The 16,781-nt window shown below is 39.8% G+C and overlaps 1 protein-coding gene across 2 annotated transcripts in view; it reads left to right on the top strand.

Moving 5' to 3' along the window:
- Positions 1–16,781, top strand: part of LOC137623223 (delta(14)-sterol reductase TM7SF2-like) — a 98,697-nt gene that overhangs the window by 39,400 nt on the left and 42,516 nt on the right. For both annotated transcript variants that reach the window (XM_068353944.1, XM_068353945.1), the window contains exons 2-4: positions 15–175; positions 9,764–10,084; positions 10,188–10,439. In XM_068353944.1, coding sequence (XP_068210045.1) covers positions 15–175; positions 9,764–10,084; positions 10,188–10,439 — 734 coding nt within the window. The remainder of the gene's footprint in view (positions 1–14; positions 176–9,763; positions 10,085–10,187; positions 10,440–16,781) is intronic.

Genomic DNA, 16,781 nt, shown 5'->3' with positions numbered 1-16,781 from the left:
ATTTTATTTTCCAGAAATGGTTCTTTTAAAACTGAATGATCGTGTTATGGCAAAATGGCCGGGTTCGTCCTTGTGGTTTGAAGGCGTAATAATGGATTTAAATGATATCGAATATCTAGTTCAGTTCAACGATGATGGAAAATCAGAATATGTAATAAAACACAGAGATGTCAAGGTAAGATGAGAATTATGATGTTTCTTTGTATTATGCTAAACTTTTATTGAGTAATTGTTTGGTTATAACAGGAAGCCTTAATCAATTTACATACTACTGTGTATATTAATATGCAACATCTGTAAAGTAAAAGCAGCATTAAACACTAGTAAATGTAGGCAACTATATGGTGTATGGTCATATTGAATCTATTCAATTTTAAATATTTAACTTAGCCGGTGAATATATATAGCTGCAACTCTGTTGCTCGACAGACAAAAAACTGTAAAAAACTCGCCAGCGATCGCTATACAGGTTGCGGGTGTGCCCATCAGCGCCAACTGTCGGCCAGATACCATACTCCATGTAAACAAAGACTCAATTTCTTCTCTGTCGACGTGTCGACAAGACGTACTTTACTCGCTGTTGAAACCTGGAGTTTTTCCCATCATCTTTGGTGAAGTACTTTATTTTGGTTTTGAGCTTTCGCTGTGCAGGGTTTTTCTTCAAATAAATCCTTGAACTCTTTTTTGTATCGGATTCATTGTTGATGACTTAGATCGTTTTTTTGGAATTTTCCCTTGACCAATTCAAAATGGCTGACCTTTCACAAGTTCCCAAGTTTAGAAAATGCAATGCTAGGGACTGTTCTAGGCGTCTTCCAAAGGCTTCTCTCGACCCTCACGCTGTTTGTTCCAATTGTCGGGGTAAAACCTGTCAATTGGAAGATCGGTGTGAGGAATGCGTGGGCCTTTCGGAATTCGATTTTATCGAATTTGAGAAGTACACACGCAGGCTAGAGAGAGATAGAATAAGGAGAAGTTCTTCTAGGTCGATAGATTTTTCCTCTCCTCATGCCCCTCATCCTATTCCTTCCCCTGTAGTGGTTGTTCCTAATCCCCCTCCTAGCACTCAGGATCCATCGATGGCTGACATGATGCGTGCTATCCATGCCCTGGGGGAGAGAGTTGAGTCCCTTGCAAGTGACCGCAATCAACTCATTGGCGGATGTTAAGGAGCTTAAGTGCCAAAGTGCCGCGGGAAGTGATAAAGTGCCTAGTGAAAGTACCTATTTATTTTGTTTTTGTTATTTTGATAATTCTAAAATGAAATAAAAACTCTTAGCTCATAAGATGTAAACATTTAACTGGTCTCTACCCACCACCCTGGGTGTGAATCAGCTATATATATTCACCGGCTAAGTTAAATATTTAAAAATGATATTTTAATTATAAAATAAATTTTTGAATATACTTACCCGGTGAATATATAAATTAAATGACCCTCCCTTCCTCCCCAATAGAGACGCAGTGGGATGAGAAGAAATCGAGTCTTTGTTTACATGGAGTATGGTATCTGGCCGACAGTTGGCGCTGATGGGCACACCCGCAACCTGTATAGCGATCGCTGGCGAGTTTTTTACAGTTTTTTGTCTGTCGAGCAACAGAGTTGCAGCTATATATATTCACCGGGTAAGTATATTAAAAAATTTATTTTATAATTAAAATATCATTTTTGTACAAGTCTATGGTATATTTACAAGACTGTATGAGCAGCAAATAGAGAGGTTATACAGATCGATGTGTCAGTTATTTGATATGCATTTGCTTATTTATATTTCTAATTGAATATTGACATCACAACTGCTTATAGGATATGCATTTTTTTTTATTGTAAATTGCCTAAGTAGAAACTTTCTCAATAGAAAGTGCACAATTCTAGGAAAATTATGCAAGCATTTACTTCATGTCTTGACACTAAAATGGAACCAGGCAAAATATGGTATAATCCTATGTGTGATCATAGTTCTATGTCGGCGTCAATGACCTTCGATGTCAGGATGCCAAAGAACTTTGAATCATTCATTCATTCATAGTTCTATGACTCAAAAGAGAAAATTTATGTACTGTACACAGTACAGTATATAGTTTATAGATATTCCTCGCTAAGCTATTAATATTATTGCTTATGTATTCAAGCCGTATAAATTTAATGTCTAAATATTAAGATATACACACCCAGATTCAACGCTTCCCAACAACTCCCGCGTTCCTGACTACTACTCGTTGGTTCGGCAATTTGTGGGGGAGTGTGGTTTCCGAATGTACCTTTAAGGGTATCCTCTCTCGTCAGGGTATGACTAATCCCTGAGCATGACAGGAAAGATATATACCATATGTTTATAGCCAGACACTTGCTCTTTATTATATAGGGAGATTATTACTAGCTAAGCTGCAACCCTGGTTGGAAAAGCAGGATGTTACACTCCCTATGGCTCCAACATTGAAAATAGCCCAGTGATGAAAGGAAGTAAGGAAATAATAACTATATGATATGTAATGAATAAAAATATCTATTAGAATAGATCTATCATATATAAAGTATGAAGAGAGATTTATGTCAACCTGTTCATTATAAAAACATTTTCTGCAAATATAAACTTCTGAAGTTCCACCATTTTAATGACAGATTAGGAAGATCATTCTACAATCTTGTCACAACTAGAACAAAACTTCTAGAATACAGTTTAGTGTTGAGCTTTATGATGGAGAAGGCAAGACTGTTAGAATCAACTGTATATCTAGCACAGTACTACATACAGGAGATGGTATGGTCTGCGAAGATCTGAGTGGAAAGTATGGTCAGAATTATGAGAAGTCTTATGCAACATATATAAAAACATATTTGAACGGCCGATCGGAGATTACTATCAGGAACAGGAATAAGAAATTTGTTATACAGCAAGTTTTTGTCCAACAAATTAAGATGAGAGTTGGCAGTTGAAGATGAGACAGGAGAACAATACCCGAAACAAGGTAGAATGAAAGAATTTAGACATTAATTTAGGATAAATTGACCACCAAATATATTTAAAAGACTTTCTTAATAAGTCAATTTATTCCTATACAAATACAAACCTCTGAATCATTTAATGGGGTCACTTCTGATTTTATTTTCTACGGCCAGGCAAACTAGAAGTACTGTAATTGGTAAATTTTGTCATGCTGCACTGCTGGGCAACTGCTATGCATGACGAGCTATGCTTGTCTTAAGCCACTTACCCACAGAACTTCCTAGCAGAGGAAGTCTTCAAGTTGTAAAGCAAAGAAGCAGTGAAGGAAGTTTTTGACGACTTCCCAGACTTTCTCAGGCAATCTTTTCCTGGAGACTCATCACAGACCTCTCTGTTTTGCTGACAAGGTTTAAGATGGAGACTCCATTCTCCAGGCCATCAAAAAGAACAACTACCTTCTAACCATAGACCTGAAAGATGCTTACTCTCAGGTCCCCACCCATCCTGCCTTGAGGAAGTACCTAGGGTTTCCCTTTTGAGACAAACTGTTCCAGTTTAGTAAGCTGTGCTTTGGCCTGTTTACAGCCCCCCAAGGTCTTTGGTAAAGTCTTTGTCCTTGTCTCAGTCTGGGCTCGTGCCATGGGCATTAAACTCATGAGATACCTAGATGACTGGCTTCTCTTGGCAGAATCCAGAATTCTCCTGCTGAAACACAGAGACCTACTACTGGATCTATACAAGGAGCCAAGGATCCAACTTCACCTACAGAAGTCCAGCCTAGTCCCCAAGCAGTCCATCAGGTAACTGGACATGGACATAGACTCGGCACAATCCAATGCCTTCCATGTGGCAGATGTGGCAAGGTTCAGTACTTTAGCAGCAACTTTCCTGAATGGGGACCTCCTGCCTGTTTTGAGATGGCTGAAATTGTTAGGTCACCTCTCTTTGTTAGAAAAACTTGTTCCCCTGGAGAAATTGCATCTGCGCTCGGTGCAGTGGGCTCTGAAGGCCCAGGGGTCAGAAGCCTCAGATCATCTTGTAACCCTGGTGCGAGTACCTCAAGTGGTGAGATCGGACCTCCTGTGGTGGATGAACAATGAGAACTTGTAAGTTGGAACACCCCTTAAGGCTCCTTCTCCACAGCTTATGCTGTTTTTAGATGGATCTCTGGGAAAGAAACAGATATCGGGCCTATGGTCAGAAGAAGACGAGCTTTCACATGATCTAACTGGAAATGAAAGTCGCGCAAGTAGTGTTACTTACTTTGCAAAGACTCTGGCAGGTCACTCCGTGATATTGATGAGCAACAACTCCACAGTAGTGACCTACATCTTCAAATAAGGGGGCGCAGCCTCTCTTCTGCTATGCAACCTAGTAGTAGAGATTCTGAGGTGGACACGTCCCAGGCGATTTTTCTCTTGGCGAGGTTTATCCCTGGGAAGATAACATCATTGCAGATCATCTGAGCCGTTGAGGGATGACAGTTGATTCAGAATGGTCTTTGCTTCCTCTAGTGGGGAAGAGACTTTTGACTTTGTGGGGTTCCCTATCTCTGGACATTTTCACCACCCGGTGTATAGCTCTCTAGTCCCAGACCAAGGTGGAGTGATGAAAGGATCATTTCAACACTCGTCTAACAGTCTAGACTTCTACGCCTTCCCACTGTTCTGTCTGATTTGTCAGACACTTAACACAATCAGAACATCCAAGGGAGTTAGAGCAACGATAGTGGCCATCAGCGGAGTAGTACTCAGACCTGCTGGAACTTCTCACGGAAATACTAAGAGAACTTCCAGAATGGCTAAACCTACTACGTAAACTTTACATGAGAAAATTCTATGATGCAGTACATTGCCTATCCCTTCACTGTTGAAGACTATCCAGCGTCTCCTCTGAAAAAATTCTTTCAAAATTAAATGCAAAGCAGCTTTCCGGATACCTCTGAAAGGCTTCCGCAGCAGTTTACCAGGCAAAGTGGAAACTTCTGTGATTTGTTTTGTAGGGGAATATTGCTCCACTCAAGGCCACTTTTCCCCTGATTGCAGACTTTAGTGTCCTTAAGGAACAATAAGGCCATTTCAGTCACTGGGATGAAAGGCTACTGCTCGGCTTTGTGCCAAGTATTCAAGCTGAAAGGACTGGACCTCTCAGATTCTTGGGAACTCTTAGCCTTGATGAGGAGTTTCGAGCAGTGTTGTCCTCCTTGAGAACTAAAACCCCCTCCTGGAATGGTACTAAGTGCTACAGGCCTTGAAGAAAGCCCTGTATGAACTGATGCATAAAGCTTTAGACAGAGATCTTACCCTGAAGACAGTCTTCCTCCTCGCCTTAGCTTCAGTCAAGAGAGTGGGTGAACTTCATGGTATATCTTGCCTTGTGTCACATTCCAGAGGATGGTGAGAACTAACTTTGTCTTTTGTTCCTGAATTTGTGGCCAAAACCCAAACTCTGGTCGATAATGATATCAGATTTGACTTTCACGATCTTCTGTCTGAAGGAAGTAATTGATGACCCGCATGTCATATTACTATGTCCTGTAAGAGCAGTACGTGGATATCTGAAATGGATGCATTATCTTGGGGCCAGAATCTCCAATCTGTTTGTGAGCACTAGCTGCTCCAAAAAGAAAGTTGCCAGAAACGCCATTACTTTTTGGTTGAGGAAACTTATTATTAAGGTCTATTAAGTCCTGGGGGAAGTCTCTTCAAAGTACCCCCCCCCCCCCTCGTGGACCAGCTGCAACCTTATCGTTCTGCAAACAACACTCGGTAGCCCAATTCCTAAAAGTAGGAGTCCGGAAGAGACAAACCACTTGTACGTTGCACACGTATACTTAGACACCTTTTCCTTTGGACCCATTGTTGCTGCTCAACAAATCGTCTAATCTAAGTTCTCATGGGACAAGTAACTGTTTATATCCCAGGGATCAGTTATTTACTATAACTAGTAAGGTTGATTCTCCAGTTGGGACTTCTGATCATGCCTTGATTTCATTATTAGTGAAGACTGAGCAGCCTGTCCCTGATATATCATATTCCTGTAAAATTTATATGAAATCCCAAGCAGACTGGAATGGGATTTTGCATGATCTTTTGTGCTTGAATTGGTCACAATTATATAATAGTGTAGATCCTGTTGTCTCTTTGAATGAGAATCTAGTCAACATAATTGATAGGCGTATCCCTTCTCGTGTGCTAAGGTACCGAATGAAGGACAAACCGTGGTTCAATGATGATTGTAGACGTGCTTATTTGGAGAAGCAGGAGGCCTATCACCTTTGGAAGGGTAACAGATCAGATTTGACCTGGAACAACTATACTCAGCTTCGAGCTTTTGCTCAGAGAGTGTATGCCTCAACTGAAAAGGAGTACAATTTAATCATAAAAGAAACCCTCTCTGGTACAACTCAGGAACATAAATGGTGGTCTACCCTTAAATCTGCACTCTTTGGTGTAGATGCAGCAGTTCCTCCTTTACTTAAACCAGATGGCTCAGTCACTCACTGTCCAAAGGAAAAGGCAACCCTTTTGGCTGATGTTTTTGACAGTAAACAGAGTAATGAAAAACTTGAACTTCCTTATTCCTGTTTTCCTGAGGCTAAACTAACTAGTTTAGCTTTTCGATCTCGTGAGATTAAAGCTCTGTTGATGGACCTTGATGCTTATGGAGGTGTAGACCCAAATGATATTTTTCCTTTGTTTTTTATAAAGACAGCAGATTTCTTAGCTCCAAAGTTATCTGTTATTTTGCGCAAGTTAGCAAGAAGAGGAGCTTTTAGCACTTGTTGGAGAATTGGTAATGTTACTCCTCTATGTAAATGTGTTTGTGGTAGCTCAAGTCCCACTGATTACCGCCCAATTTCCATAACTCCCATATTATCTAAAGTTTTTGAACGTCTTCTGGCAAAACGTCTTAATAGGTTTGCTGAAGGTAATCATCTATTCCCTAGTTTGCAATTTGGTTTTCGTAAAGGCCTTGGAGCATGTGATGCCCTTCTTACAATCTCCAATGCAGTACAGAAATCCCTTGATTGTGGTCGTGAAGTTCGTATGATTGGCCTTGATTTTAGTGCTGCCTTTGACCGTGTTAATCATGAGGCCCTTGTTTTCAAACTGAAACAGTTGGGAGTGGGTGGGTCGTTTCTTAGCATTATTATTGATTTTTTAAGTAGTCGATCTCAAAGAGTAGTTGTTGATGGGCACCATAGTGAGTATAGGAATGTGATATCCGGTGTTCCACAGGGTAGTGTTCTTGGCCCATTACTTTTCATACTATATACACATGACATGTGGTTTGGCCTAGAAAATAAGCTTGTTGCATATGCAGATGATGCTACTCTCTTTGCATCAATTCCATCCCCTGAATGTAGACCTGGGGTTGGTGAATCCCTTAATAGAGATCTAGCTAAAATTAGTGCATGGTGCAAGTTATGGGGTATGAAGTTGAATCCTAACAAGACTCAAAGTATGATTGTAAGTAGGTCAAGGACGGTGGCTCCTCAACATCCGGATCTCAGTATTGATAATGTTTCTTTAAATTTGTATGACTCTTTCAAAATTTTAGGTGTGATTCTCGACAGCAAATTTACTTTTGAGAAACATATAAGGTCTGTGTCTTCTTCAATTGCACAAAAAATTGGCTTATTGAGAAAGTCCCTTAAGATATTCGGTGATCAATCTATTCTGAAGAAGTGTTTTAATTCTTTTATTCTACCTTGTTTTGAGTATTGTTCTCCTGTCTGGTCTTCAGCTGCTGATTCTCATCTTAATTTGTTGGACAGAAACTTACGGTCTATTAAATTTCTTATTCCTGATCTAGATATTAATCTCTGGCACCGTCGTTCAATTAGTTCATTATGCATGTTGCATAAGATTTTTCATAACTCTGACCATCCTTTACATTCAGATCTCCCTGGACAATTCTATCCTGTTCGTAATACTAGGCTGGCAGTTAATTCTAATAGCCAGACCTTTTCCATCATAAGACTCAATACCACGCAGTACTCTAGAAGTTTTATTCCAGCTGTTACCAAGTTGTGGAATGATCTTCCTAATCGGGTTGTTGAATCAGTAGAACTTCAAAAGTTCAAAGTTGGAGCAAATGCTTTTTTGTTGACCAGGCGGACATGAGTCTTTTTATAGTTTATATATGACATATTTGTTTTTGAAGTTGTTCATAGTTTATATATGACATATCTGTTATGACGTTACTTTTTTTAGAATGATTTACTGTTAATTTGTTCTCTTCAGTTATTTATTTCCTTATTTCCTTTCCTCACTGGGCTATTTTTCCCTATTGGAGCCCCTGGGCTTATAGCATTTTGCTTTTCCAATTAGGGTTGTAGCTTGGATAGTAATAATAATAATAATAATATAAAGGTGTTTATGAGTATACTGTAAAGGTGAATGGCAATTTTGATCAAACTTGAAGCCCATGCTTAAAATCTCCCTAATGGAGGTAAGAATGCCTTGAGTTTTTTTGGCTGATATATTGAATATACAGTATTAATATTACAAGCCACTTGATGTTCACATCACTTCACCCTGGTGAAGCTCTCTGGAATAGAACACAAGGCCCTGCCTTGTAAGAGCCAGCTGTACTGTTCACAAATAATTCACTTTGATATCTTTCTATTACTAATAGTACAGTAATTGTAGCTTGGGGGTAAAGGGTAGATCTCCTACCTTCACGGAGACTTCCTCCCACCTAATGAGTCAGAAGTTAGTATCTGCGTTAGAATAAACTATAAATCTTATATAATTTTTATTTTTCCTAGCTATACAAACCTAAGTCATTTACCAAAGGTCCTGCCTTAACCACTCCTCAAGTCTTTGACCAGAAGAGAGTTGAGTAAGTGCTTGAGACAAGCATAGCCCGTCATGCATGAGCAGCACTGGCCCAGCATGACACAATCTACGGATATCTTTTTGCTTGTCTGGCCGTAGAAAACTAAACAGGAGTAACCCTATAACCATATTAAATGAACAAAACGTATTGGGGTAAGAACATTACCCTTTGGGAAACCAGATACTGTTCATTCCTATATGCACCATTAATGTCATCAACAGCTACTCTTTGCAGTCTAATAATTAATTTTGAATAATGATGTTAAGAAAAGATCTGCTTGCACTCAGCTGTTTTGAAAACAAGGCCCTCATGTTAACTTGAGTTGTCATTTTATGTTGTTCAATTAAACTTTAACAATGAACTAAACTAATGTAAGTGAAATATAAGCATACAGTAATTAATATTCTGTGTTTGCATTGAAAATTTGAATGCTTTCAGTAAGTTTATGCAATGGACAAAATACTGGATAAATTACAAGTTTAACTAAACATGAGGAGAGCAGTGTCATAGGGTTCAAAATTTAATCATTCTGTGCCAGGCACTATAAAGATCATTATTTATCAGTTGATTAGTCGTCACAATTTGCCTTTAAGATTCAATGAGTCATAGTTCTTGAAAAGTTCAAATATCTTAGTTTTAATAAAAGTTTTTAATTTTTTTAGGAAACTGTGCAGCCTATAATTTTTAAAACCTCCAGTCCGCTGGGAATATTTAGGAAATATAATTCATGTTCAATACTGTACTTTAATTTTAAGTGGAATATGATGTAAGTAAAGTACGTCAAAGTCCTGATTAACACCATGTGAACAATATTCAGCTTTTATCCATAAATAAACTGTTTGTGTAGCATATATAGAAAATTAACATAATATATCTATGATTCCCAGTATTTATATCATGAAAGTACTGTATAAGTTGCAATATTATAAGGAAATAATTTTTGACTGACATACGATTTTCTTCTTCAGCTATTTTCATCATTCCATAGATCTCGATCTAGAAGCCGGGGGAGATCAAGAAGCAAAAGCAGGGGTCGGGGAATAAGATCTCAACGGAAAGATGATTATAATGACATTGATGCGGTGGAATTAAAAAACCAAAAGGAATTTGTTGTCAATGCAACCCCCGAGCCAGAGTCAAAGCCAAAACAAAAAAAAGAATCTCCAAAGCTTGAATCTACATTTCCCTCAACAGAAGATGTAGTAGTTGTCCGCAGCTCCACTCCTTTGAGGCAGTCTTTGCGAATTGCTACTTCAACAATAGAAAAGATTACTTCGACAGTAGAAAAGGTAGTGATTGTTGAATGTAAAGTACTGTATGGATGGATCATTTTATATACAAAATAAAATTAAGTTGACTTGATTTAATTTTGATGATTTTTTTCTTTTGTAGAATGCAGTTGATGGTCAAGCGAATCAGGTTAATAATGTCAATGCCACAAAGAAAATCAACGAAGTTGAGGAGCCCCAGCCCCCTGCTCGGCCAGGCATTGGGGCACGCATTTGTACTGGAACATCTTGTATAGGCTCTTGCGCCAAAAAAGGGTTGTTAATGGTGATTCCTTCTTTTGCCACTGTGAAAGTTGCTGTAATTATTGTCGTTTTACTGACTTTACCACTGGTTTTGAATCGTATGTGTACTAAGGTTGGTAATGTTGGTTTATTTTTTTTTATTTTAGAATTATGGGTGATTTTTTAATCAAAAATTAACAAATAACATTCTGATCATGATTTTATACAAGCTACCTTAAGGAAATTTAGTTTTACCAAGTTTGTGAGTTTGACCATTTTATTAAGTTGTATCTAAAAATTCATTGCTGTTAACCATAGCTTGAAATAATTGATAAATAATAGGCGTAATATCAAATTTGTTGGTCATAATTGCTTGATTTTGTGCTGTCACACTGCAGCGTTTGTTCATATGCGGATATAAACTTCTTTGTAATTTATATGGTGTTATTCTCAAGTCGATTTACTGCGACCAGAAAAGGTAAAAGGTTCCTAGCTAGTAACTATATAATAGGTTACTAGACAACTCCAAGGCTGGGCAGCATCACCAGCTACTGTGGGGCAGTCACTTCTCTTCTGGTCGCCTCAAGAGACTGATTTCTTCTCCACTCTCATCACGTTGACTCCACGTTGGATTTCCATTTAAGTGTCTTTTCCCTTTTCAGTGTTTTGTGTCGAGTGAAGTTGCTAGTGCTCTGCAGACTTGTTTTGGCTGTGAAGGTCGATCTTGTGGTACCTTCATGAGCCAGTTCAAGGTTGATCTGCATCCCCTTTGTCTGAACTAATGTGGTAAGTGGTGTTCTTATGAATCTTCCTGAAAGTATTGTAGGGAGTGACCGCCCTCCCATTGGAAGAAGTATCGTTCATGTCGTAAGAAGCAAGCCAAGAGGGATAGATCCCTTTTCTTATCTTTATCTTTGGAGAGTAAGAATCTTCAGCTCCTTCCTAGGATACACGATATTCCCCATCCTGAGCCTCCTTTATCAGAACTATGACTCCAGTAACCGAGGGTGACGGCCTTGATTTTCTTAGCTTGCAATTTACTGAAACTAGTTAATGTGTTAATACCTGTAGGGAATAGTGATCATAAAATCACTACCCGAGACTGATCCACGGGCTAAGGCCCCTGCACTTCCTATGGAAGATTCAGTTCCTGTATCATTGGTGCCTGACTTCTCAGATCTGAATAGATCTCTATCACCTCCCACAAGTTTTCTTAGTGGTGAGCCTTTCATTTCAGATTTCTAGCAGTAAGCAGACATCTTACTTTTGGAGGTCTCTCCAATTAAAGTGTTGAAAGTTTCACCCGTTCTCACCCGAGACCTCCTCGGATATGAGTTAAGATTGCTATTTCCCCCATGGACTGTAGTAGCTCTTTTGGAAGGTTCTTACCTTTCCCCTACTTGTACATAAGTGGCTGGCTTGCCTTGTACGCCTATGGGTCCTCGGCATCGTTCTCCTCGAACGAATTTTTCGGGCTCACCCCAGAATTCTCCCTTATCTTTTTCAGAGTCTGGACAATCTCAGGGGTCCCAACAACAGAAAATTTGTAGGTTTTATCATTCTCCTTCCAAACATATGTTTAGGAAGGCTAAAGTCATAACAGTATCTACTGTACTAACGTGTCAACTCCTCGTGTTTCAAGTACTGTATGTGTAATACCATACTTCAGCGTATATACTCGGATGTTCCTGAACGCGCCACCATGCCTGTGCAGGCTGACGTCACAGAACGTACCACTATCTCAGTGCGTGAGTGTATCTCCATGTATCCTAACTGTGACGCCATTTTATTCCATCATTGGGACACACGACATGATCAGGCAGCTCCCCAAGTTTATAGACGTGCGGACGTTACCACTGATCGTGCAGTTAAATCAATTTTGGGTGGTTACCATATAGCCTCTACCTCGCAAGCCCAGCCTCATTTGGAACTTATCTTGTCTTCGAGATGAAACAATAACAAACCTAATCTAATGTATAGCCTAGATTGCTCAAATTAATATTTAGACCTTACCTATTAATCCTACTGTATAGCTTCTGAGAAAGTTACTAACTGCTCACATGCTATGGATACAGCAAGTTTCCCTTTCAGGTGTTTCTTCTTTTCTGAAACGGGTGAGAAAAAGGGCACTGATCCCCTTACCCCGTTTTTCTTGGGTGGTACCACCTTGCACGCAGCCTGCTGTACCGTCAGGAGGGCATCGTAGGCATGTTCCTTGTAGAAGATGCTCCTAATTGACCTCCCCTGAGAAACCTTTTTCTTCATAATGATCAAGATCTGACTGGGAGTTTTCTACTATTCCTTCTCACTCTTAAAAGAGTGGAGGAATCTACCACTGGAGTAATTACGAATCCTTTCAATCCTTTTCGGTACCTTCGTCTCGGTGTTCTCATAATGGACGGGAACGCAAAGACCTTAATGGAAGAGTTGAATCATCTAATGTAGTTCCTAAACAGGAACCCCTTTACGCTCCTAAAGAAGTGACAACTCATGATGATCCTGCCCTTACTGTCATTGAAGATTCTATGGATCCCATTGTGGGTGACATGCTGCCCCCCCCCCCCCCCCCCACACACACACACACACACACACACACACACACACACACACACAAAGTTCCAACGTCTGGGTGAGAAACACCTCGCTTCCTCAAGAAAACGAGTCTTATCCGCTGTTTAGTTGGTTTGTGTGAACCTCCACACGCCCAAGTTATGAATAAGGCGTTTGCTATTGATGCCCTTTTCTGCCAGTCACACAGTACTAGACATTGGTTTGACAGGTCTCTTTCAAAATTATTTGACTTGTGACACTTAAGACCTTCTCAGTAACCAAGTCTTGGCTTCTGAGAACTCCCTTAGGTCCAGTAGGTCCTGAAGACTATGCCTGTTACCACTTTCTCACCAGAGAAGGTTCTAAACAGATTTTGAGGCTCATCTGATAGATCCTGATGTAGCTAGTTTCCCTTCCACCTTCTCTGCATCAGAGATGCAAAACATGAAAATAGCTGTCATGTCTGCCATCCGGTGTCACGCTTTGTTGTAACAGCGGATATGAAAAATTCAGATGTGGTTAAACAGTTCGAGAAACTATCAAGGTTTAGTGCTAAAGGCCTAGATGTTTTACCCCTGAGGTAACTGTATCCTCAGGTGCTGAGATGGTGATTTCACCTGATTCATGAAACAGTTATCTCCCAGGGATGCCTTATGTTTGCGTGATTCTGTGGTTGATTTTCCCACGCTGTTTCCACCCGACTAAAGTTGCTGTAGTGATAAGGAAAATAGAAAAGGCTAACCAGTCTTCTTCCATGAGGAGAGCTTCATCCCCTAGGATGCCCACCCCTCAACAAGAAATTACCGATTCAAATAAAATAATCAATAATGTAGACTTGCCAATTATAGATTCCCAGAAGACTAGGAAGCAAGATCACCACCCCACCTATCGCTGGAGAGGACACCCCTCTGGACAAAGGAGTCGAGGTAGCAGAGGTTCTAGCTAGGGAGGGCAAGTTCCCTGACTTACTACTATTGGTAGATGCCAGCAGAGCCATTAGGACAGGTGGCAGTTCTTTGAGGCCAATTCCTGGACAGAAGAAGTCCTTCGGTTAGGGTATCGGGTCCCATTCAGAGAGTGTCAACTCACATTATGTCAGACTCTGACAACATAACCATATTATTTGAGAGGATCTCCAAGAGATCTGGAAATTTAAATGTCCAAGATGTTGGCCAATAGAGGAGGTCTCAAACAGATCCTGTGGTTTTTTGGTAACCTCTTCTTAGTAGAGATGATGGGGCTGGAGACTTGGAGTCCTGTTATAGACATTTCCCACTTGAACCTGTTTGTTCTGCAAACAAAGTTCAAGATGAAGACCCAAGACACAGTTCTTCAGGGCATCAGGAAGAATGACTTCTTGCTGACCATAGACCTGAAAGACACGTACTTTCAGGTTCTAATTAATCAAAAATCCAAAAAGTACCCAAGATTCCCTTTCATGGTCAAGATCTATCACTTCAAGGTGTTGTGCTTTGGCCTTTCCACAGCATCTGTCTTTACCAGATCTTCCCCCTAGTCTTGTCTTGGGCCCAAGTTATGGGCATCAGGCTTCTAAGGTATCTGGATGACTGGTTTTTCTTGGCAGAGTCTTAAACTGAGCTCTTGCATCACAGAGATCTTTACTTCTGCAGGGAGTTGGGGATCCAACTGAACCTTGAGAAGTCCGGCCTCGTACTTCAACAGCACATCAGCTACCTAGACTTAGAAATAGACTCGGTCCAAGTCAGAGCATTTCCATCTGCAGATAGGGTTATAGGATTCAAGCAAGTGGTAGAACCCGTTCTCGAAAGGGAATCTCTCCCAGCCCATTCTTACCAGAAACTCCCAGGACATCTCACTTCCCTTGAGAAACTGGATACCCTCTTAACGAGAGAATGCCTTGATGAAGTCATTGGGCTTCAGCACGGCATATCATTCCCGTGCTGAAGGCTTGTGACGGGCAAGAGGGCTCTCGAACTGGGGAATTTCTTTTCCTCAGTTTGACTCTAAATTTCTCTCATTCTTTTTCTATTACCTCTTATTGCTTATTCCTCCTTCATAATTATCAGCTGTCTCCAACCTTGCTGTCAAAACTCTTTTACCCATTTCACTGTCCAGGTTTTTTAGAGGGGACATTGTATCCATGATCGGTTTTTATTTCAAAATCAATTGTGGGAGCTGTGGTGGTCTTGCCAACTACCCGAAAATGTTTGGACACCTAGGAGTGTCAGTATTCCCATACTGGCACGCGGAACTATCTCTTAGGAAATTTGGCCTTCGGATTCCAGGGGTTGGCGATTTTATAGAGATAGGACTCTCGGCATTCTGTCCGGTTTGCCTGCCACTATGATTAGAGTGGGGATGATTGTATTCATGAAATGCTCTCAGTCCCATCAAGCGGGTTTGGCATACACTTGAGCCACTCTAATCATAGTGGTACCATCCCTTTGTGGTAGGGTAGGGAGTGGACATTTGGTAAGCAGCTTTCACAGGTGTCATTGGTGGAGAAATTAATTCCAGGAAAGGCTAACAGTGTCTTCTTTGGAATTTCAGACAGTCTTAATTTTTTCTCTCCCTTAAACTATATTTTTTTCCATTGTTTTTTTTTCATTGTTATTATGACCCCTTCCCTCCCCCTGAAAAAATAATTAATGAGTAAACTTAATATTCCCCGTACCCCTGGATCAAATGGCGAACCCCAGACACCGTTGACGACTTATGCTTGTTTAAATAGGGAAAGCTCTGTTGACAACCTCGGCAATAAAAAGGATTCCTCCAACAATACTTCTTTGACCAGTGTTGTTAAAGACAATTTATCGGCACTGGTGGAAAATGATGCTTGTAATAACCGTAATACTTTACTCTCTGGTTCTGGCTCATTACCAGATCCAACAAAAAATCTGAAAATTCTCCATTTAAAAAACATACCAATTGGTTGTAGCTATGACATAATTCATGAAGCCTTCTGTAGATTTGGAGCAATCAAAGAAATTTTAATGGAGCTTAATGGTAGTAAAGGCTTTTGGGAAGCTTGGGTATCATTTTCAAGTTTTGAGATTGCTTTAGAAGCAAATAAAAATTTAGATAGCATAAAAATTGACAATTGTTTGATTTCTGGGGCTTTATGTGATAAAGCACCAAGACACCTAGAGGTATATAAACCAGAAGAATGGATGGAAAAAGAAATAGAGCATAGACTTCCAGAAGTAAGAACCCCCAAGCCCCCAACATGGATAATTGCATCTGGAAAGATAGAAAATTATAACTATTATAAGATTAGTAAATTTATACAAAAAAAAGTTGGATTAATTAAAAGTAAGGATATTAGTAGATACGGTAAGCAATCTGTTTTGATTAATGCAAAATCAGATACTCAAGCTCACATGCTTTGTGGCATGAAGATTGCAGAAATTGATCCTATTAAGGATATTAAACCACATATGAGCTTCAGCTATGGTAAAGGAGTAGTTTTTGATAAAGATCTATATGAATTCTCAGAACCAGAAATTCTGGACATGTGCCCTGCTAATGTTTGGAAAGTAAGTAAGATCCCTCAAACAAGCATGGTAGTTTTAACATTTGAAACCCCTGTTATACCAGATCATATAATTATTGAGAATGAAAGAGTACGTGTTCGAGAATATAAACCTAGGCCTTTACAATGCTTCAATTGTTTCAAGTACGGTCACCCTTCCCGGTACTGCAATAATACGAAGATCTGTATTAACTGTTCTTTGTTAGAACATGGCCAATGCAACAGAGATACAACCTGTGCAAACTGTAAAGATAATCATAAACCAAATGATAAAAGATGTAGAGAATACAAGAATGAAGAAGCTGCAATCTTGAAAGCAAATGCTGAACATATAAGTGTAGGTTATGCAAAGCATTTACTCAATCGGCAACTTAATTTTGCTCGCGCGGTTAAGATGCCAACAAAAGATTA

This window comes from Palaemon carinicauda, chromosome 30 (genome assembly GCF_036898095.1).
Source record: "Palaemon carinicauda isolate YSFRI2023 chromosome 30, ASM3689809v2, whole genome shotgun sequence".
NCBI classification, from domain to species: domain Eukaryota; kingdom Metazoa; phylum Arthropoda; class Malacostraca; order Decapoda; family Palaemonidae; genus Palaemon; species Palaemon carinicauda.
This window is presented reverse-complemented; position numbering and strand designations above follow the sequence as displayed.